The sequence below is a fragment of the Hibiscus syriacus genome, unplaced genomic scaffold, assembly GCF_006381635.1.
Source record: "Hibiscus syriacus cultivar Baekdansim isolate YM2019G1 unplaced genomic scaffold, ASM638163v2 tig00112888_pilon, whole genome shotgun sequence".
NCBI lineage: Eukaryota > Viridiplantae > Streptophyta > Magnoliopsida > Malvales > Malvaceae > Hibiscus > Hibiscus syriacus.
In genome coordinates this window covers 1,002,294-1,023,933 of record NW_024063415.1, presented here as the reverse complement: position 1 = coordinate 1,023,933, position 21,640 = coordinate 1,002,294, and the positions used below count along the sequence as shown (strand labels likewise).

At 34.4% G+C, this 21,640-nt stretch overlaps 1 protein-coding gene across 2 annotated transcripts; it reads right to left on the bottom strand.

Moving 5' to 3' along the window:
* Positions 1-442: 442 nt before the first annotated feature.
* LOC120184425 (ubiquitin carboxyl-terminal hydrolase 12-like) lies at positions 443-20,274 on the bottom strand. Of its 2 annotated transcripts, XM_039188896.1 has the most exons (33): positions 20,145-20,270; positions 19,906-19,972; positions 19,595-19,745; positions 19,325-19,482; positions 18,408-18,673; positions 18,111-18,329; positions 17,917-18,025; positions 17,718-17,833; positions 17,190-17,288; positions 16,129-16,238; positions 15,250-15,324; positions 14,798-14,876; positions 14,527-14,673; positions 13,389-13,469; positions 13,193-13,312; positions 12,301-12,423; positions 11,891-11,968; positions 11,294-11,382; positions 11,099-11,207; positions 10,726-10,794; positions 10,529-10,639; positions 9,350-9,405; positions 9,038-9,215; positions 8,851-8,952; positions 8,690-8,761; positions 8,516-8,581; positions 8,080-8,145; positions 2,996-3,082; positions 2,763-2,879; positions 2,438-2,512; positions 2,261-2,347; positions 1,968-2,067; positions 443-454 (listed from the first exon to the last, which is right to left on the bottom strand). In XM_039188896.1, exons 1-32 carry the CDS (start codon positions 20,172-20,174, stop codon positions 2,026-2,028), a joined length of 3,354 nt encoding a protein of 1,117 aa, XP_039044827.1. In that variant the 5' UTR covers positions 20,175-20,270; the 3' UTR covers positions 443-454; positions 1,968-2,025. The 2 variants fall into 2 exon arrangements, with proteins under 2 accessions (XP_039044827.1, XP_039044828.1); XM_039188897.1 differs by lacking the exons at positions 443-454; positions 1,968-2,067 and having other exon boundaries at positions 2,228-2,347; positions 20,145-20,274.
* Positions 20,275-21,640: the final 1,366 nt, after the last annotated feature.

Sequence of the window (21,640 nt, the reverse complement as noted above, 5' to 3'; positions counted from 1 at the left end):
AGACTTTGGTTGATAAAGTCGAACCACTCTAATTCGATGTGCAATTACTTTCAATTTTCTGCAAAAGCTTCCACTAAAATTTTAATTGCCAATTCACCCCCTCTTGGCCGATTCCGTCAATCGATTAACTCAACAGTATTAAACCTTATTCAAAACGATAATGCCGAATTGATGAGTTTACCCCAACACCCTCATGCCGATTCTAGCCCCATTGCATTGGTCAGTGCGTCATGGCAATCTATGTAAACGAGGTTGGATCTTCCTATAGGGTTAATTCTTTAGTTTTTACCGAGTGTTCCAAAAAAAATTAAGTCGACTCTGCTCTACAGATGTCATGACAAAGCTCGATGGTATTGTGGTCATTCATCTTCTCATCCATAATGTGGTCCGAAATTATTTGAAAAGAGACCTTAATGATATCTTGTATTCTTAATTTGTAATTGCTTTTAGCCCTCTTATATTGGAGAAACATTTATTAATAGTTAAGACCTGATTAAACGACTGGCAGTCCATTTTGAAACAATTACCATCCATATTTTGTTGGGATAATCTTAGCGTTCATACTTTAAAGGTCATAAAATTAATTCATTAAACGATCTCATTGATTAAAAGGAATATTGTTCTATCTAGAGATATTGGGTTCAAGCAACTCCGTTTATAGTGTATGCGTGCATTATTAGGGACTAAAAAAAGATTATAATAAGATATTATCTTATAATCATCTAAAATATTTCAAAAAAAATTCATAAAACTTACTATCCCAATATTGTATTTAGTTCAAACAGTTCATGCTATTGTTCTAAAAAAAAGACATGTAGGTCTAAATATCCAGAAATATAATAAAATAAAGCACATAAGACCTATATGCAAAGACCATGCCATTGAAGAATTAAAGTTGAAATCTTTTGTTTCATGATCTTCTTTAACAGTGTTTGTAGGCATAAAAGACCACATCACTAAAACCATGTGATGGAAAACCCCAAATGGGGGAGAGATGAGAACCACAAAAACCAGAGGGACCCAAAATGTGGTCCATGTTACCATTTTTATACAATTATGAATGGAGTAGTCAAGTCACATCCTGCACCCCAAAAGGAAAGAGATGTGTCAAGTGGTCCATCATACGAAATACAAATCACAAACATAATCTCTCTCATCTTTTGTCAGTTTCCCTTTTCTTTTTCTTAATTGGGATTACGCTCAAGAGTCTAAAGAGGAGAGGGATCATCTTCAACCTCTTAAGATTGCTCTTATTTAACACCATCTATTCCTCGAGAAGGCTGGATAAGTAAGCTTCTTCTTCTATTTGACTAGTTCTTTTATTAAGAAATTGAATCATTTCTTAAGAAGTGCCTCATAATTTACTTTGTATTAATTACTTGATTCATGATACCAAAACCCACACACACTATAAATAGTATATATTTGTGTTTGTTCATGTATGAAGAATAAGTATTCAATTAAAGGATAAAATCAATTCGAGTCCCTTCGGGGTAAAAGATCTTTGGGGTTTTGGAGTTTGACAAAGTTCCATAATAAAAAGCCACAATAAAATAATAGGGCTTGAAAAAGAATGGTAATCAACCATTACAAAGGGAAGCAGCATCAAATGGGCCAAAAAAAAAAAACAAACAAAAGGAATAGCAAAAATCACAACCTTCTCCCAAACTATACCGTGTATACATAAATTCACTAATAATCCAAAACCTTGTTTATGTACTCACAAATTACACAGGTAACTTGCCTCCATTTACGTTTTGATTGAGATAGAACCAACCAACCAACCTCAAATTAAAGACGGAAAGTAGTAGCAAAAACCTCAAGTCGATCGACATTTGCAGATGCACACTTTGTCCTTCGACCGAAAGAATTACATTATCCAATAAATCAGGAAAATATCAACAAATGCCATTTCAGTGCTAACTTCTTGTTGCCTCGCATTCTCATTTGCTTTTTAGTTCATTCACGTAGAGTGCAACTCTTTTGTGCAATGTCATCAAAAGGAGGTAAAATCTAAAACAGACCCTAATTGTAGATTTTAACAGGCTTCTCAAAGGTGTGCCGGTTCTGCAAAGAAGCGCGATGTCATTAAAGTAGAGTAGACTATTCTCGGCATTTCAAAGGCTAGCTATTTTTATGGAGTCGGGAAAAGAAATTGGATTATTCACAGCCTTGAAGAATATCTTAATCCTCAGGCTAGGAGTCTTATTAACTCAATTTGTGATGAAACTTGGGAATACTTTTAATAACGGGTCATTACCTGATTAGCAGCATAAGATCTTTTCGGAGCATTGTCAGAGTGTTCCAGCCCAAGATACTGCTCCCAAGCACCATAAACATCTCGTCTCTGAATATATGTAAAGAAAACAAAATTAATGTAAAATTCTAATGAAACTTGGACAAAATTTTCAAATATCCATACGTAAAATGTGTGCACCTGAAAACGAGTAGATACAATATCAGAATCTTGAAGGTACTCTGGCCGACCAAGTGAGAGGAATGCAAACTTCCACTGAAAAGATCGGTTTTATATAATAAATAAAACAGAAAGAAGGCAGATACACGAATACAGAGGTGAATGAAAAATGACTAGTGTAAAAAATGGATGTCACAATGGATATGTCACACTCGGAATTCTGACTCTCCATGAATCTATAATTCATTTACCCAGCCAAAAGGAGAAGTGAAAAGCAGTTGACACGAGAAGGATAAGGGCAAATCAGAGAGCACAAGCTCACATATCATTAGAAAGTACAACAAACCTTAGCAAAATCCTCATCTGGAACTTGCAGCTTCTTCTGTATTCGGATTTTTATTTCAGCCAAGGTTTCACCTTCATGAATCATCAAGAAAAAGGGTTCTCCAAAATTCAGAATTTGCTGTCAACACAAGAGAGCTAAATTGGTAAGTGAACATAAGTGATAAAGAGCAATCATAAGCAAAGCAAAATGATAACCGAAAATAAGACAATAAGTAATAATGTCAAAATTATTACCATCTGGTTCTGAGCTGTTTCTTTAGTGAAGTGGTAAACATGAATAAGGCGGTCATTTGGACCAAGATTTTTCTCTTCTTCTGGAATCTGTAAGATTAAAGAACAACAATCAGAACCAGCCCTCCATGTCTTAAAGAAAGCCATTATCTCAGAAATTACATTCATAAAATCAAAACTGGCAAAATACATTAACAGATTTAGGAAGAAGAAAAATTCTTATTTCTTCTAATCAGAGTACAACCTTTTAACATAGAAGAAACAAAATAAAAAGGAAATAATTTCTAGTAATTAGCCTATCCCTAAAAATTAGTAATTAGATTATGGCTAATATTTACAAGGAAATTCCTAGAACTAAGGAAGAGAATCTGTTTAATTTAAGGATTTCCAACACTCCCCCTCAAGCTGGAGTGTAGATGTTAATCGAACCTAGCTTGCCCATAATTTCTTCGAACCTTTTTCTGCTCAAGCTTTTGGTTAACACATCTTCTACTTGTTGTCGAGTAGGTAGATATGAAACACAAACTTCCCCTTTGTTAATTTTCTCCGCAATAAAGTGGCGATCAATTTCCGCATGCTTGGTAAGGTCATGGTGTACAGGGTTATGAGCTATGCTAACTGCTACCTAGTTGTCACAGTACAATATTATAGGTTTTGTATAGGATAATTTTAGTTCTCCCATTAGTCGTCGTAACCACACTCCTTCACATATACCGTGGGACAGAGCTCGATACTCAGCTTCAGCACTGCTGCGTGCCACAACAGATTGCTTTTTACTCTTCCATGTCACGAGATTACCCCAAACATAGCTACAGTAACCACTTGTGGAGCGCCTGTCAATAACAGCACCTGCCCAGTCTGCATCAGTGTAGACTTCTATTCTTTGATTTTCATCTTTCTTGAAATGCAACCCTTACCAGGAGTCCCTTTTAAGTATCTCAATATCCTTTAGACAGCTTCCAAATGTTTCTCCCTAGGGGCATGCATAAATTGACTAATAACACTTACTCCAAAAGCTATGTATAGACGAGTGTGAGAAAGATAGATAAGTTTTCCCACTGACCGTTAATATCTCCCCCTGTCTACCTCTTCTCCATCCTTATCAGTTCCTAATTTAAGGTTGGGTTCCATAAGAGTCTCGGCTGGTTTGCAAACCAATAATCCAACTTCAGAAAGTAGATCAAGAACATACTTTCTTTGAGAGATTGAAATACCTGCCTTTTACCTTGCTATCTCCATTCCAAGAAAATATCGAAGATTCCCCAAGTCTTTAAGTTGAAACTCAAGACTTCAGAACTCTTTTAGTCTTTCAATTTCGATAGAATCATATCTTGTCAATATTATGTCATCTACGTATACAATGAGAATACAACACTTCCCATTATCCGAGTGTTTGTAGAATAAGGTGTGATCAACTTGACCTTGAATATAATATCTACTCATCATGGCTTTGGCAAAAATATTAAACCAAGCCCTAGGGGATTGATTTAGTCCATACAAAGACTTCTTCAACTTGCATACTTGGCCCTTGCTTCCTTCGAATCTGGGCGGAAAATCCATGTAGACTTCTTCGTTTAATTCTCCATTGAGAAAAGCGTTCTTTACATCCAATTGGATCAAAGGCCAATCTATGTTGACAGCAATTGAGAAAAGCACTCGAATAGTATTTAGTTTGGCCACTGGTGCAAATGTTTCCTAGTAGTCCAACCCATATGTTTGAGTGAAACCCCTGGCCACAAGTCTAGCCTTGTATCGATCAATGCTCCCATATGGTTTAAATTTTGTAGTGAAAATCCACTTACAACCCATGGACTTCTTCCCAGTAGGTAGTTTAGATATTTCCCACGTTCCATTGTCTTCAAGAGCCTTTATTTCTTCCAACACAACTTGCTTCCATTTGGTTGACTTAAGAGCCTCTTTTATGTTCTTTGGAGCTTCTACAGAGTCAATATTAGAAACAAAGGCATTGTAGGATTTAGACAAGTTCCCACAGGATACAAACCGAGAAATGAGATGTTGAGTGCAGCTTCTAGTGCCCTTTCTTACTGCAATTGGAAGATAAATGGAAGGTGAAGGAGGTGAGACTTCTTCCTCAGGGCAGTCCTCGGGTAAAGATGGCATTGGCACTGCTGTTTCAGTCTCTAGCAGCTGATGTTTCCGAGAGTATACACGAAGATGCTGAGTTTTTTCTTCTTGTTTTTCAGAATGAGAAGGTTGCTTTTCTTCATTAGTATGGTTAATCACCCTTGATTCTTGTTGTTGCACAGTGGAGTCGAGTAAAACAGGGTCCAAATCAAGAATTATAGCGGTTGTAGGATTTTCTGCAATGACTGTAGGATTTTCAACAGTGGCTGTAGGATTTTTAGTAGGTTTTGTAGTGGTGGTAGGACTGATAGAGTCTTGAGGTATAATGAGAAGGTTGTTCAAGGTCTCATCTTCACTAAATATCTCCCCCTGAAGATGAGAGGCTGAAAAATATGGCTAGTTTTCGAAGAAAGTAATATCAAGGGACACAAACATCTGGTGTAGGGTTGGAGAATAGCACTTGTACCCCTTTTGTCTAGGTTAGGTTGATGGTTGTGGACAAATGCTTTAAAATCGAAAGTTTTGGTTGGGAGATTAGGAACACGAAACAAGGGAATTTTTTTTTGAAGAGTGTAAAGTTGTTTGAAAGTTTAATACCTTTGATGGGAGTCAATTTATAAGATAACAAGCAGTGAGAACAGCTTCTCTCCATAAATACTTTGGTACACCCATAGTAAACATAAGAGCACGAGCCACGACTACACGGTGTCTGTTTTTCCTCTCGAAAACCCTGTTTTGTTTAGGGGTGTCGGGACAAGAACTTTGATGTATGATTCCTTGCTCAGAAAGATAAGGGCTTAGGATAGAATTAAAGTACTCTCTCCCATTATCAGTTCTAAGGGTGTGAATTTTGGAATTGAACTGGGTTCGAATCATTGAATGAAAACTTTGGAAGACTCTAGAAACTTCGGTTTTTTATTTGAGGAGATAGACCCAACAAACTCTAGTGTGGTCATCAATGAAAGTTATGAACCACCTAGCCCCTGTGAAATTTTTTACTCGACTGGCTCCCCATAGATCACTGTAGATTAAAGAGAAAGGTTGAGATTGAACATAAGGTTTCAAAGGATAAGGGACACGAGTATGTTTAGACAATTGGCAAACTTCACAATTCAAGGAACTTATTTTTTTATTTATAAATAGTAGAGGAAACAGTTTCTTCAAGTACATGAAATTAGGATGTCCTAGTCTACGGTTCCATAGTATGATAGAATCTTCTTTTGATGTAGATAAGGCCATCCCTTCTTGTGAACTGTTTTTGTTCCAAACATTTAAGCCATCATCAACTTTAGCAGTGCCAATCATCTTCCCCGATTCCTGTTCCTAAACCACACAACTGAAAGCAGAAAATTCAGCAAGCATTTTCTCATCCTTGGTAAGCTTGCTAATTGAGAGTAAATTACAAGAAAGATTTGGAACATATAGAACTTTATCAATGGAAAATTTTTCAGTAAGTCTAACTGTTCCCATTCCAGCCACCGGTGAGTAAGATCCATCAACTATGCGAATTCGGGAGTGATCATGACAAGGTAAATATATTTGAAACAAACTTAGATTACATGTCATGTGGTTGGATGCACCCGAGTCTAGTATCCAGATAGGTTCATGTGTAGTATTTAAGGCAATACCTTGAATAGCTAGTGACCCTGGCTATAGGAGTTTTGGTTAGCCGGACATCTTGAGCATCTTCTTCAATAGTAGATATCATTGCTGCCTTGTTTTCTTTTTGGTTTTTTCCAGGATAGCCATGGAGTTTGAAGCATTTGTCCTTGGTATGCCCAACCCAGTTACAGTGGCTACACCATGGCCTATTTGAACCAGAATCAATTCCAGCCCCTGTACCTTTGAGACTGTAGGCCTTTTGAAATAAAGGCAGAGTTCTCGGAAGGACGATGACCTGCTGTGGTCAATGGTTTTAGTTCTCTTGTGTCTCCCAACATAATAAGACCTTGTTTCTCTTCCCCCCTTACTGCAGTAAATGCTTCTCCTATGGTTGGTAGTGTGATTCTGCCTAGTATTCGTCCTCGGACCTCATCAAGATCACGATTTAGTCTTGCTAGGAACTCATAGAGACACTCTTTGTTAAGATGGTCCATGAACTTGATGTGTTCCTCGCCCTCGCCCCAATCAGCTTCATAATAAATGTCTAACTCCTACCATAAGATCTTTAGGTTGTTGTAATATTGAGTGACTTCAAGTGTTCCTTGTCAAATATCTTTCAACTTTAATTTGATCTCGAATACTTGGGAAGCATTTCCAAGATCCGAGTAATTCTCCTTAATTGCATCCCACATTTCTTTGGCAGTTTTGAAAAAAAGATAAGTTCGGCTTATATTACCTTCCATCGAATTTATAAGCCAAGCCATAACCATTGAATTGTTAAGCTCCCAAGTTGCATAACCAGAGTCTGTTGATGCTGGTCGAGGAATTTCTCCATTAATGTACCCAATTTTTCCTCGACCACGAAGAATCATAAGGACAGATTGTGACCATTGCAGGAAATTTTTTCCATCTAATCGATGATTTGGATTATAAGAGAGGAGTTAAGGTCAGCTTGAGGGATTCCTTGGCTGTCATTTTGAGTTATTTGTGAGATCTTAATCTTAGAGAGGGTTTCATTGATATCACCACGAGAGAAGGGGAAAAAATTTAGGAACAGAGAAGAGAGACGAATGAGTAGGATCGAATGAATTCTAAAGCTCTTGATACCATGAAGAGATTTAGGAAGAAGAAAAATTCTTATTTCTTGTAATCGGAGTACAACCTTTTAACATAAAAGAAACAAAATAAAAAGGAAATAATCTCTAGTAATTAGCCTATCCCTAAAAATTAGTAATTAGATTATGGCTAATATTTACAAGGAAATTCCTAGAATTAAGGTAGAGAATCTGCTTAATTTAAGGATTTCCAACAATACAAGAAAAGAAACGGATTCATTAGATCACAGCAGGATGTATGATTGCATGTGAGATAGGAACAGAAAGAGGGGTGTGGGAACTGACCTCTTCTGCCTGTAATGTCCAGTACTGGTCATTTATATTCTCAATCTTCTCATTAGGCGGGAAAATCTACAAAAATGAGTAGAAACATACATAAATTTGTAATCAAAGGAAAGGGGGAAAGGTGATAAAGGAACCCCAAATTACCAAACCAGGAAGAACAAGAAAAGGATAAAACACATAAATGGATATGCAATTCAATATACTAAACAGTGAAACAGTCTTTTCAACAAGCAATGTCAAGTTTTAAACAAATAAGAAAACTTGATGGCATTACTGCATTAGAGGATTATGAAAGAACAAGGGTATTAGACAATCCATCAGCTAGGCACCCGGAAGAAATCAAATAAAGATGTAATAAGTTCCTGTTGCTCATTTCCCACTTTCAGGGTAAACACTGACATGAGCAAGAAAAAACAACCATGGAAAAACGACAGACCTTGTAGATCTTGTGATAGAAAACTTCAAGCAACCGCAGTTCTGCATCAGGATGAGACAACTCCACCTGTTTCAAAATAATGATTCGCCAATTTTACTCTATTAAAACAAAATATCCATAAAAAATTACATACCTCGAAAGATCATTTGACCCATGGAATGAAACTGGACTTACCTTTGTCTTAAGATCATTAATCACATCACCCACAGTGCTCTGTTTTGGAAGCCTAATAGTATGAATAACAACCTGGGATAAAAAAGAACCCAATTTTATTGTACTAAAACAGAAGTTTAACATCATTCATCGTTACTCTTAAATATGATTCACATACTCACTTCATCCTTGGTAGGATGATGAAATGCCACTTTCAAGGTTTTCAGACCTTGCAACTCGGGCAGAGGGATGTCTAACACTTCGTAGTATAAAATATCAGAAGTCTGTCAACAAACAAAATTGGTTAGCTCCTAGTCCTTGCATCATTTGGCCTCTCGATATGCACTAAAAAAGGAATTTGATTATTACCTGATTGTAGTGGACCAGCATCTCAGACAAATGATCCACCCCACGGTACTTAATAGGCTGAGGTTTGGGTTGCTGAGAGTAACAATTGTGAGATATAAGCCTGATTTTGGACGGATCATTCAACCCAAGTTGTTGAGCTACTCTTTCCACAACATCATCATAAGTATAAAGCCTTGACCTAAACATTCAAAAGAGAGGAGCGTGAAGCTTTTATCCTCACATTCATATAAAAATGGAAAAAAATACCAGTAAATAAAGGCATGTCAATTGCAATGTAAAGGAAGGCAACTTCAACCGAAATTTTGAACTTACATCTCCAGACAAAAATCATCTTCCTTGGGTTTTTCCAAAGACCGAAAGTGTACAATCTACCATAAAGAAATATAAAAAAAAATGCAAATATTACTTTAAAAGCGTATTCAAGCAAGGGTATAACTGAAGGGTTAAAGACCAAAAGTGTACAATGAACCATAAAGAAATATGTCTTCACAGATAGGCCAACAGTTTAAAACACAAAGGCATGGACAATATTTACAAGTGAACTAAAATAGTTTGAAAACTATATGGGTACATAGAGCTTTAAATGAATCATTACTAGACAATATATCCATACACCTAACTCTTCTTAGTTTTGGGGCGAGCTGTTTTTTTGTTGGGGGGGTTTGAAGAAAGATTCATAATTCATAAATGCATACAAATGAAAAAGACTGCAATCATCACTTAACCAAACATGTAAGAAGTAGCATCTTTCCCTCTTCTATTTAGTTTTTTACGCAGTAGTCATGTTAACTTTCATGTTTAACATAAACCAATCGAAATTAATTATGTTTATAGATAATTTTCTTTAAATAGGAATGTAGAACCAAATGTGATTTTACTATTTTCATTCATCAAATGCATTTTTCGAAGAAACATGATTAATTTCAGATTAGGAAAATTAACATAGAGATGTTTACCAAACACTATTATTGACATTTTAGACATCATGATCTTATCAATCAGAATGTGAGGCCTGTTGAGAAAATGAAACTAATGCCAATGCAATTAAAAGAATTTAATTTGTTTCTGCCTTAACCTATTAGCAATGCTGACCAACACTGACATGTGTAACCACTATCCTAAGATGATAGACCAAAAATTGCTCACTTAGTTAAAGAAATGTGTCCAAGAAAGCATACAAAAACTCTTCGGTTAATCAAACAAATCACAAAGAGAACAAAGTGCTCAATAAATTGCACATTAGCTCCTGGCTAATCAACCTAGCACACACCATCAATTGCAAGACGAATTTCTATAAGCTGTCAGATGACAGACAAATAACCCCTAGAACACATCACCAAGCACATGCATATTTCTGAAAGCAACCAAGTAAAAGCGGCCATATGACAGACAGGTCAACCCTCATATCACGATTCGAGATGAAAATGTAATGGAAAAAATAGAATACACTCACTGCAAGAAAACTGTATATAAAGGATAAAGAGATTGTACTTGGCGATTATGCACATATTCCAAAAATGAAGGAACGTCTGGATAGCGGAATTGTTCAATGCTTTCAACAGGAAGAGACTTTTGAAAGCAAACTATGTCACCATCCTCAAGCTGCAGTGGAAAATGAAAGAAGGACAAAGCACTTAAATAGGACCAAACCAAATAGCAATCATTCTAAAATGAAGTGCAATGCATACCTGGCTAGCTCGGAATGCGATTTTCTTGTCAATTGGTTCACACATAACACTGGGCTCAAATTTGATTTCCTGTATATTAAAGCATACTCAATGTATTATTCCTCATTGGAATGTCAAAATATATGCAGAAGTTTGGATGAATTAACCAGATGGAAATGATAAAAGTTTCACAGTCAAATTCAAAAGTACTGTTATATAGATACTACTATTAAACAAATAATTCATCAACTGTACAAGTGAAAGTATTAGAACATGCCCGAAAAATTCCATCTAAAACCGCTGTAAAGGGGAAAAAAGCTCATTGATATGACAGAAAAGAGTTAAAAGAGAATTGAAAATACAACCACTTTAGGAAGAATTAGTGGAAGCGAACCTCATAAAGGTTGATCTCTTCTTCAGGAGCATACCCTGCCATTTTGTTTAATTTTGATAAAATTTCCATTGGCTTGCCAGTGCTTTTCACAAACAACCTTCCAACAAAGCTGATGCAACAGAAAGATAATCCCTCATACAATTTCACATAATTTCTCAGAAGACAAGGGGAAACAAACAACATGAAACAACTTACCGAAGCTCTTCCTTCCCAGGGTCATAGTGCTTGAAGAAAAGTAAAATATCTTCCTTTGTCTTATCTGGCGGAGCAATTGGGCGTAAATCCTGAAAAGTATTGTTTGTGATGAAGCAAATACAAAATAACCAAAAAATTATAAAGGAGAAGGGAGCAAGACTAGATTAAACACTCATTTTTATATGATTCATACAAAGCAATTCCTAAATAATTTAGCAAAAGGAAGCTAGTTACAAATCTCACTAACTTAGATTTCAAGGGCAGATAAGTAATTCTACAGTGGACATAAGTGAAGCATAAAACCTAGAAGTGTGATGCCTAACTTTTTTCTTATTTGAGTTTGTCAAGCTTCGATCCATGGTCAATACTCACTGGTACTAAGAATTCAACACTCTTCCAGCAAACAAGGTTGTTGGAAATGCCTAACTTCTACTCCGACAAAACAACCTTTTGCACTTGGAAGCTTTTAGAATCTCAAATAAGACCCCTTATCTTTTTGGATCTCCTAATTCTTATTTTGGATTGAGAATGAAGACCCAGAATGAGATATATATCATCACTAGACATGAAATTTTAAGAAATGGAAAACCATTTTACCAGTCGAAGCTCAACTTCCAAGAACAACTTTAATTCTGCATTGTGAACCTTATTCGATACCTCCCGCAGGGTTCCAACCTACAGTGAGGAAAGTCAAAGTTGAGCACATAGTTAAAAGAGAGAGGGAGAGAAGAAAAAAGGTAAACTCAGAATGTTTTCCACATTTTCCTTGGTTTTCTGTATTGATTTTAAGAGAAAAACAAATGTCAAAATTTATATTCATTCAACAGGAAAAGCATACAAACAATACACATGCAAAGGCCAAGTCTAACAGGATAAATGAAGACAACCAATTAAAGCCCAAAGGCACTTAACTATGCTAAACAAAAACTGAAGCTAAAACTAAACACATACTCCTGAAACAAGGTATTTGAACCGAATCATAGATAATTTATGCCAAGGAATATTACAGATTGTGTTTCCTCCAAAGGTGTCAATGGGCGATTTGGACGGTATGTATGATTTTGACGCTTGGCCCACAACCAGAAACGCTGAAATTGAACTGGTATGCCAAACTCTTTAGCAATATCTTCCTGTGTGAAATAAAAAGGTAAATCAGGATCATGGGGAAAAAAACTATTACCCTAAGAGTGTGTTTGGTTCACGGAATATAAGATTACAAGTGGGAATGTAAGATTACCAGGGAATAGGATTACTAGGAATGTTGTATTTTGTGTTTGGTTGATTTAGCAGGAATGTAAGATTACTGTGTTTGGTTAAAGGAATAAAATATTATTAAAATGTATATTTGACCAAATTGTTCTTATTATATATTTGTTTTTTTAACAAGTTGGAAAATATTTATATATTTTCTTTAAAAAATTTAAATTAATAAAATTTATATAATGTTTTTACAAAATTGAAAATATAAAAAAATTTAATGAAAGGGTAAAATTTTATTTTAACCCCTGAACTTCATATAAAATTTTAATTATAGATTTTTTTTGTAAATCTAAAATAGTTTAAAGATAAATTTGTAATTTAATCTTCGTAGAATTTTTATTATTCAATGACAGAAGAATGATATTTTTAAAAGAAAAAAAATTTAAAGGCATTTTAGTCCAAAACGCCGGTAATCCAACAATACTTAAGGAAAGGGAGATAATGACATTCCCGGTAATATACCCAAAAAAATCTACTATTGGTAATAAAACATTACCAGGAATGAGATTCCCGTCCAACCAAACATGGGAATGTGGATTCCATTCCCATGGGAATCTTATATTCTTTGATCCAAACACCCCCTAAATGCCAAGTACAGAGGAAAGAAAAAGCTCTCTTTCTTTTTTCAATTTATCATACCTTAAACACATTGAAAGTTATCTGCTTCTGAATTCGGAAACTCCTAACCTTATCATGATCCACAAGATCAAAATATATATCCTTCCCAATCTGCTCTGCAAGATCATCATCTCGTGCAACCTACACAATCATATAGTTGTAAGAAAGTAATCTCAAAAATGCTCAATCTAGTAACTAAAATAATGACTCAAACAACCTTGATAATAGTGTAAAGGTGTGCCTCTGCCTTCTCTTTTTTTTTATGCTCCTTCTCTTCTTGTTCTTTCTTCAACCTCTCCTAAGAACATTAAAAACCATTGCATATTAGATTGTGAGAAAGGAAGGATCTGAAATGACCAAATAGAGATACAACTCTTAACAATCAGCTTGATAATAGCTCATTTCTGATTACTCACGATAAAGCAACCAAGACAAAGTCATATTGAACCTCATTGAACTTCAAATCAAGCTTGAGATAAATACTATTCTATTTTTTTGGGGTTCAGTTTGGTTCACAGCTACCAATTCTCGAACCTTGTCAAGGTTTTAGCAAAAACCACCTAACCATTGAGGACAAAACAAGAGATGGTACTATTCTATTCAATATGCTGAGCTACTCAAAGTTGAAAAACCACTTGAAATCAAATCACCCAATGCCCTTTAGGATCATTGGTGTTGAAAACAATCCGAGCTCAAACCTAGTGAGTGATTAATTACCTTTTTCAAGCCTAACAACCTGCTTATAACATCTCGACTCGACTCATCTGCAGACGAATGCAGAGCATAAGAACGTCCAAGGAAGCCTTGGCCCGTCAAAGAATTTTGAAACAATCCAAGTGTATATATTTATAAGTATTAATATATTAAATAAAATTATATTGGCCCCTCAAAATGAATTTTATACTATCGACGGTAACTTAGTTCTATGCAAGATAAACCAAAGAAGTTAAAATAACATTGTTATTCATAATTTTATTTTACCACCAATCTTATTTATATATTAATTGTTTTATCATAAATATCAAGTCAAAATCATGTAAACTTAAACTAAATGTCAAGATATAGCAGCAAGAACATATTCAACAAGATTGCAATTTTTTCTTGAGCAATTTAGTTTTTCAATTGACCCCGTAAAAGATAAAAGTCAAAGATCTGCCACTATTTTCAGCAGGGATTTAAATAGCGGTAGCGGTGCCCTCCGCGACCATTATTGTATGACCGCGATACCTGCAAACCCTGCAATAGCGCCCGCTATGTCCGCAATCGAGACAAACGCGACGCAACCGAAAACGCGACCGCAACTTCTATTTGAATCCCTGATTTTCAGCTATAATATATTAACAATGAAATCTTACCCTGAGATGTTCAGCAATATCCTTCTCATCCACATTACATATTATCTTGTCTTTGTCACTTTCACGTATATACACCAGCATGTATGCATTTGAATATTTCGTAAACTTAAAAGGAGTATTATTGAATCCTGGATTTGTCTGTGGTAACTGGCACATCACAAGAAATTTTTTTTTTTTCAAATCAATAACACTGAAGATAAATATAGTTAAAAGCAGAAAAGCTGAAACAAAGGTTTATAAAAACCAGTGCAAAAACATACTAAAGTAGTACCTCTTCTTCACCACCATACTGCTCCTCTAATGCCCTTTTCATATCTTCTTTGGTTACTCTTTCATCATCAAATTTATACCTGAAAAGCAGACAATATCAATATGAAAGAAGTATCACCTTCAAGGCTCCAAAGCATAGCTAGCATACTCAAGCTGTAAACAGAGTAACTTAAATACAATCTGCATAAGCTAATTTAATAGTCATGCACCAGAGTAAGCATTTAGTAATCTATTCCTTTTTTCAACAATAATTAATAACCTATTTCTTCTTTTTATTTATTTATTTTTTTGCATAGTATAAATATTATGCATTGATATGATCTGTACCATTGATCAGAAAATGCCAGCCTGATAATGCATGATAATGTCCGACAATAATTAATAACCTATTTCTTCTTTTTATTTATTTATTTTCTGCATAGTATAAATTTTATGCATTGGTATGATCTGTACCATTGATCAGAAAGTGCCGGTCTGATAAATGCATAATAATGTCCACCATGCACTCCACCACTGTGAACGAGGACACTGTAACCAAACTCAAAGACGTAAGCAACACATGTCATTATAAGCATTAAAGAAACATATAGTATGTTCTGCCCTTAAAAATTGTGCAACAGCAAAATCAACTTGTGTGCATAAACCATCTTTCATGGTCTCATTAAAAACCCCATGTACATGGTAGGTTTCTAAATTTAATGTTATTATAAGCATTAGAAACATGTAGTATGTGGTTCCCATCAAAACTGTGTACCAGCACTATCAACTCGTATGAATTTGCAATCTTTTTTAGCATCATTAGAGAATCCAAGTACATGGTTGGTTACTAAACCTCTCGTTTGTTTACCTCAGCATCCTTAAAGTAGGCAAATAACCCTGTGAATTGTTGAGGACGGTCGTGGGGAATGTAACACCAAACTTGGTAGAGTTGAATTAATCAAGGATATGAAGTATTTTTTTCTTTCGAGAATATTCTGATTTAGCATTAGTCCTTCACTTGCTACAGTTTTCGAGGATTCAGACTACTTTTCCACAAACAAGAGCTCTCTGTGAGATAAAAGAATCTCAACTAAATTAAACCCTAATTAACTTCCAACCATCTCCCAATTACCAAGATATCAAAAATGTTATAAAAACATCTAGACAAGTATTTCCACCAAAAAATGTATTAAAAATATTTTTTTTTAAATTAAGTTAAAAAGGAAATGGGAAGGTATAAATTTTTGTTTATCCATCAACTTACATCCAGAGTGAATTATTCTAACTAGTGCTTATAAGAAGGAAATGAAAGAACACAGTTGAGACACGATAAATGTTTAATGTTGTAGGTACCTGTGTAGCATGTAAAGATTGCGGACTCTCCTATCAGCATCTGGTGATAAGTATTTTCCACCATCTCGGTCAAGGTCAAGTTGCAATGGGAACTCATAGCAATCATTAATCTACATAAGTGGAAATATTAATTTTACCATTAGAATAAAGGATAAAGACACTTAAACTATTAGCACATACCAATAAAAGCATGCAAAAAAATTTTGATATTTGTCAAATGACAGAACTTGCCTAACGTCTCACTGAGATATAAAAATTGTCATTATATGCCGAAAAAATTAAACAGTCATGACAGTGCCTATTTTAAGTTTATAGAGCAAACTAGTCATTGCATTCCGTCCTCTAAACAAAAAGAAGAGAGGCTGTGAAGTCGATGAAGTTAGTTTGAACACAAAACTTGATCAGCACCAACAAAAATTGCACGGATCAACACCACATAAAACTTCACACACAAAATTGCAGCACATTGCGACAGCTTCTAATGAAGATAAAGAGAACTAGTCATTGTATTCTGCCAGATGAGTGGGTCCACAGAAAAAAAATCAAATAACTTACTTATATTTGAGTAGCAAAGGAAATAAGAAAAATAATGGTCAAACACCAAAGGGGAAAAAACACTAGGGGCAAGGAACCCCCACCCCCCTTTTCTTTTACAAACTTGGGGCAGGTCATCTATGTTGCTTCAACTGTTCTTTTTTTCTTTTTAAAGTACATGAGTCCGACACGTGGATATGGTTATATGACCTCCAAGAGTCCAAATACATATAAAAACCTTGGAAAATTTGACCATAACCGTGTCAGCCACATGCTGTATCCAATACCCACCCAGGTCTTGATTAACATGGTTAGCAGCAGATGGTTACAGCTCATGATATCTTTGGTTTTTAAAACAATTGTTTGCATGTATTAAAAGCTAAACAAGAACATAAAACTAAATTCATCTACAATTCTGTGAAAAGGAAATTTTCTCTTTGTATTAAGCACAAACACTGGAGGCCCCTGGACTGCACATGTACCATTGACGAAGAACCACAGAGAATTAAGATGTTATAACGGCTGACCTTGACCATAGTGTCCCGCATAAAATCATATTCAAATCGTTTAAGCTGAAGTTGAAGAACCGGAGGGAAGTCAATGAACAACACACCCTTCTTAGCATCCTGGAAACATCATCCAAAATTCAAATGCAATCATTTAATAATGAAAAGATATAACACAAAATCAGATATAATGCACCAAACATAAAATAAAACTGAAAGAAAAATGAATGCTTGTGCAAAGAGTACACTTCCAAAGCAATGCAGTTCCAGAAATTGCACAAATGGCATTTTGCTACAACCACAGCAAAAATAGCCACACATTATGTACACCCTGGCTAAAATAGAAGCTTTTATGAAGCCTTGTACTGCTGAACAATGATCTAACTGAAGGCAAATTTCCTAGCACTCAAGTAATTTCTAATGTTTGTAAACATCCCATTGGTATTGTCTTAGAAGCATGAAAATTGATTGATGAAATCCTCCGTCTACTTTAATCATCCTCATTACAAACTTCTAGAACCTTGAATTTCACAAAATACAATAGCTTACCTGCAATCCATATTGCTCAGCATGATATTTATTATCACCTTCGAGGCGTTCAACTTCCACGTACTTGTCAAAAGAAGCATATACATCGTGACAGCCTTTAACATCAAGCTGAAGATCTGGTATAGGCAAAAAGTAAAATCGTATCACATGGAGAACAAGACTATGAAATCCCAAACAGTCATTAAAACAAGAAAGATACCATAAAATGACTCCTTCCTTGTAGATTTATAATCCACATTAATGCACTCAATGTAGTTCATATGGTGCCCCTCAAACAATTGCTGTATGGTGCCCTCTACAACAGTTCCCTGGTAGCATAACAGAAGCAAATGGAATTTACTTCAGTTTCACATTAGAATAATATCATGATTAAAGATCATTGACGCATTTCACCTTCATTTTATCTTCAAGTTTTTCACACAGAACCCTATTAAGTTCCTGAACATCATGTTGCATGAAAGAATCATGTGTGTCCCATCCAAAAGATTTGGTCAGCTCTTTTGTCGCAACACTGCTGTCACTATACTGAAGTTTGTAAAATAAACTCTGTAGAGCAAGAGGTATGCTTCCAGATGGCATATCATTCTCTGTTGTAGGCATATGATACACTGCCTGAAATATAATATGTGAAACATTAGCAATAATAACCCAACACATGATTTCAGCAAAATATGGAGCATCGGTACTTACCTTCCTGAAGTAAGGAATGTGATACAGAGTTTGGAGCAAAGAATTCATGTAACACGTTGCTCCTTGATTTTTAAGTCCAACATAACCAGTTTCCTTCTTTGAGTCATATGTCCAGTAATCAACAATTCTGCGGACAACAACCTCTGCTTCAATAATCAAAGTGTCATTCACAAGAAACCCTCGGCCAGGATCATATAACTCGCCAAGGGGCATAAAGGATGTAAAACCCCAATCACTTTCCCGTGCATTAAACTGGTGCTGCGTGTCTGCAAAATACAAATCAGGTAAGTGCACATTTTAATAAGATTAAATTATTTTCTCCAATGTTATGATAACATTCATATCAAGTTACCAAAAATAATTTAGAAAAACTAAGACTTGAACATATTACTAAGAGTTAAGCTAGTGAGCATATAGATTCAAACAATAAAAGAGGGAACAGAACATTAGTCAGGTGCCATACATTCTAGAGGAGAATCATGGTCACAATGAAAAAGGGGATTACAGAAAATATCAAGGTTCTACAAGATCATGCTGTGATTATCTTCTAAAATTCAAAAAATCTTAATAACAGCCAAGTGTTGGTCATGCCTTTTAATCATCAGAAATGGAAACTATATCAAGAACTATTACTGAGGAATAAGGCATCATAACAGCAACATTTTCTTTTTAATCTGATTAATAATCAGAGATGACCAGCCGTTGCATCAAATCCATATTAGAGTACATATCGAAAGGGTAACAAAAGCATGACTCTTTGAAAAGATGAAAGAGCATCATAGATGAGGATGTTCTTGACCGTAGAATTGGTCATAAAAACAGAACTGACGCAACAAAACAGCAACAAACTATTTTGATTTTATGATACCAAGAAAAGAATACTTCAGTGTACATATAATCTACTTAAAGGATAATACCTTTCCTAATGGAATATTTACTATGAATTTGATTAACTACTGCCAAACTGAATTGCGCATATCTACTCCACCCATAGGGTAAGCTTGCTGAATCAGCAACATCCAAATACATAGACAAATGATCCACATTGTTTCCCTTTGGAAATTGCAGTATTCGCCTAAGCAATTCAAACCAAAATCAGCAACATCAAAGTCATCAATTACCATCGCCAAAAAAAACAGAGAGATAGAACAATACAACTATCAACAAGAAAGGAAATATAACTATACCATTTGTAACCACCGACAACGAAGACTTCAGAATAATGCTTCTTAGCGTTTAACCTAGAGAAGTTTTCAATCCTCCAAGTGAATCTTGAAGAAGGATGATCCTCAACTGGTTGATTTTCCACAGTGTTTGCAGCCTCGGGTTGCGCAACAACTAAAAATTAAGATATAAATCACGAGGATCACAATCAGATTAAACCCCACTCTTTTGACTGCTACACGATATAGCTAGAAATTTTTGGAAACTTGCATTGATGTAAGCGAATCAAAGAAGTAATTTCCCGAAAGGAAAAGATGAAGAAGAAGAAGAATACCATCCATGGGCTGGTGATTGTCGGTCAAATCAGACTGTGGGACGAGCATTTCCTCATCTTCTTGTTGCTAACAAAATCATAGAAAAATCCCGGGAAAAAAGTTAAGTAAATCAGAAGAATCAGATCCATCAAGAAGCCAAATTTGCGAACCAAAAAAACCCTTAAAAAACTCTAAAAAAAGATCAATTAATCAGAGAAAACAAATCACTAAAAAGAAGTAAAAGAGAGATAGAGAGTACATCGACGGGGGAAGGGGTAATGACAGTCATAACTACGAAATTGAGAGGTAAACTTCGAAGTGTACGAAAACAAGAGGAAAAACAAATGGGAAACTGAGGGAGAGAATTATTATTATAATTATAGTAATTATTTTTTTCTTGAGATGATTTTATTTTTTGATGATTTATTACAGTGAAGGAAGCGAGGAGAAGACGGTCTTTCGAGGGTTTTTTGGGAAATGGTTATTTTGGGATTTTCTTATCTCCTTCTTGTTTTTAGGATTAGGTTTGTGTAAAATTCTGTTCGACTCAAAAAATTAATTTTTTTAGTTTTGAGTTATTCGAGTTAAGTTAAATTATTTTTTTGATTTTTGAATTTGAGTCGACTTGAAATTTTAAAATTTTGAGTTACTCTAAAAATAAAAAATCTAATTAAGTATTTTGACAGTTTTACAATTTAGTGTTTAATTTTATTATTCTTTTAATTTTTCATTCATTTTAAATTAATTTTTTATTAAATTTAAACCACATATTCCTAAGACATCGTAAAATAAATATATATTTCAATTTCTCTTTTTAAAAATAATTTTTTTATTTTTCAATTTAATCCTTCAATTATTCATAATTTTCTTATTTCTTAAATTCATCCTTTTATTTTAAGTATGTTTTTTATCAAATTTAAATCACATACTCATATACCACAATAGAATATCTATGTAGGTTAAATTTATACTTTTTTACTACAAATATACTCTCTTTTATTTGGTCCTTTAACTTTGCATTTTACTCGATTTAGTCTTTTGACTACAATTGTTTGCAAAACTCTTTCTTCCCATCAATTCTTTGACTCATTTATACTCTCATCAATATTTTACCCTCAAAATACTTTCTTAAAGATATAATACTATGAATATATTTTATAATTTTAGATTGTATTTAAATATTAAATAACATTATACTGTGAAAATAATATAATATATATATGGTTAGAGAAAGTCAAAAAATAGAAACAAATCATTGCCATAATACTATAAATAATTATAATAAAATTAGTATAGAAACTCGAATAACTCGACTTGAGAAAATTTCAAATAAAGTTCAAGTTGCAAAATACGATTCGTCAACTCAAATAACTCTAAATTTTTTAACTCGAATCGATCGAATGCTCACACCTACTTGGGACATTGTTTGTTGGATACGATCCAAATCCTTATACTATGCAATACCAGTATTTATATACGATGTTAGTTCTAAAATATGGTAAACTAATTGTTTAGCACCCAGACTATTAGTTTTGTTCGATTTTGGTTAGTCAATTATTTTTTATTTTAAAATTATATATAATGTTACGTTTTGATTTCATTATAGTCACTAACTATTAAAAATTTAATAATGATGTTGAAGTATTGTCATAAGATAATATCACATGATTATTGAAAAATTTTAAAAAATTTATATCAATAGTTCTATTAAATTTTTAACAATAAATGTCTACAATGAAACTAAAACATATAATT

What these genes read in the sequence shown, in the direction of transcription:
- LOC120184425 (XM_039188896.1), bottom strand. Translation starts at nt 20,174, where the DNA reads ATGACTGTCATTACCCCTTCCCCCGTCGAT. An exon ending in ACATTCCTTACTTCAGGAAG is followed by an intron (nt 18,330 to 18,407) that starts GTAAGTACCGAT and finishes ATTATATTTCAG; the next exon opens with GCAGTGTATCATATGCCTAC. An exon ending in ATCATCCTACCAAGGATGAA is followed by an intron (nt 8,762 to 8,850) that starts GTGAGTATGTGA and finishes TTTTTATCCCAG; the next exon opens with GTTGTTATTCATACTATTAG.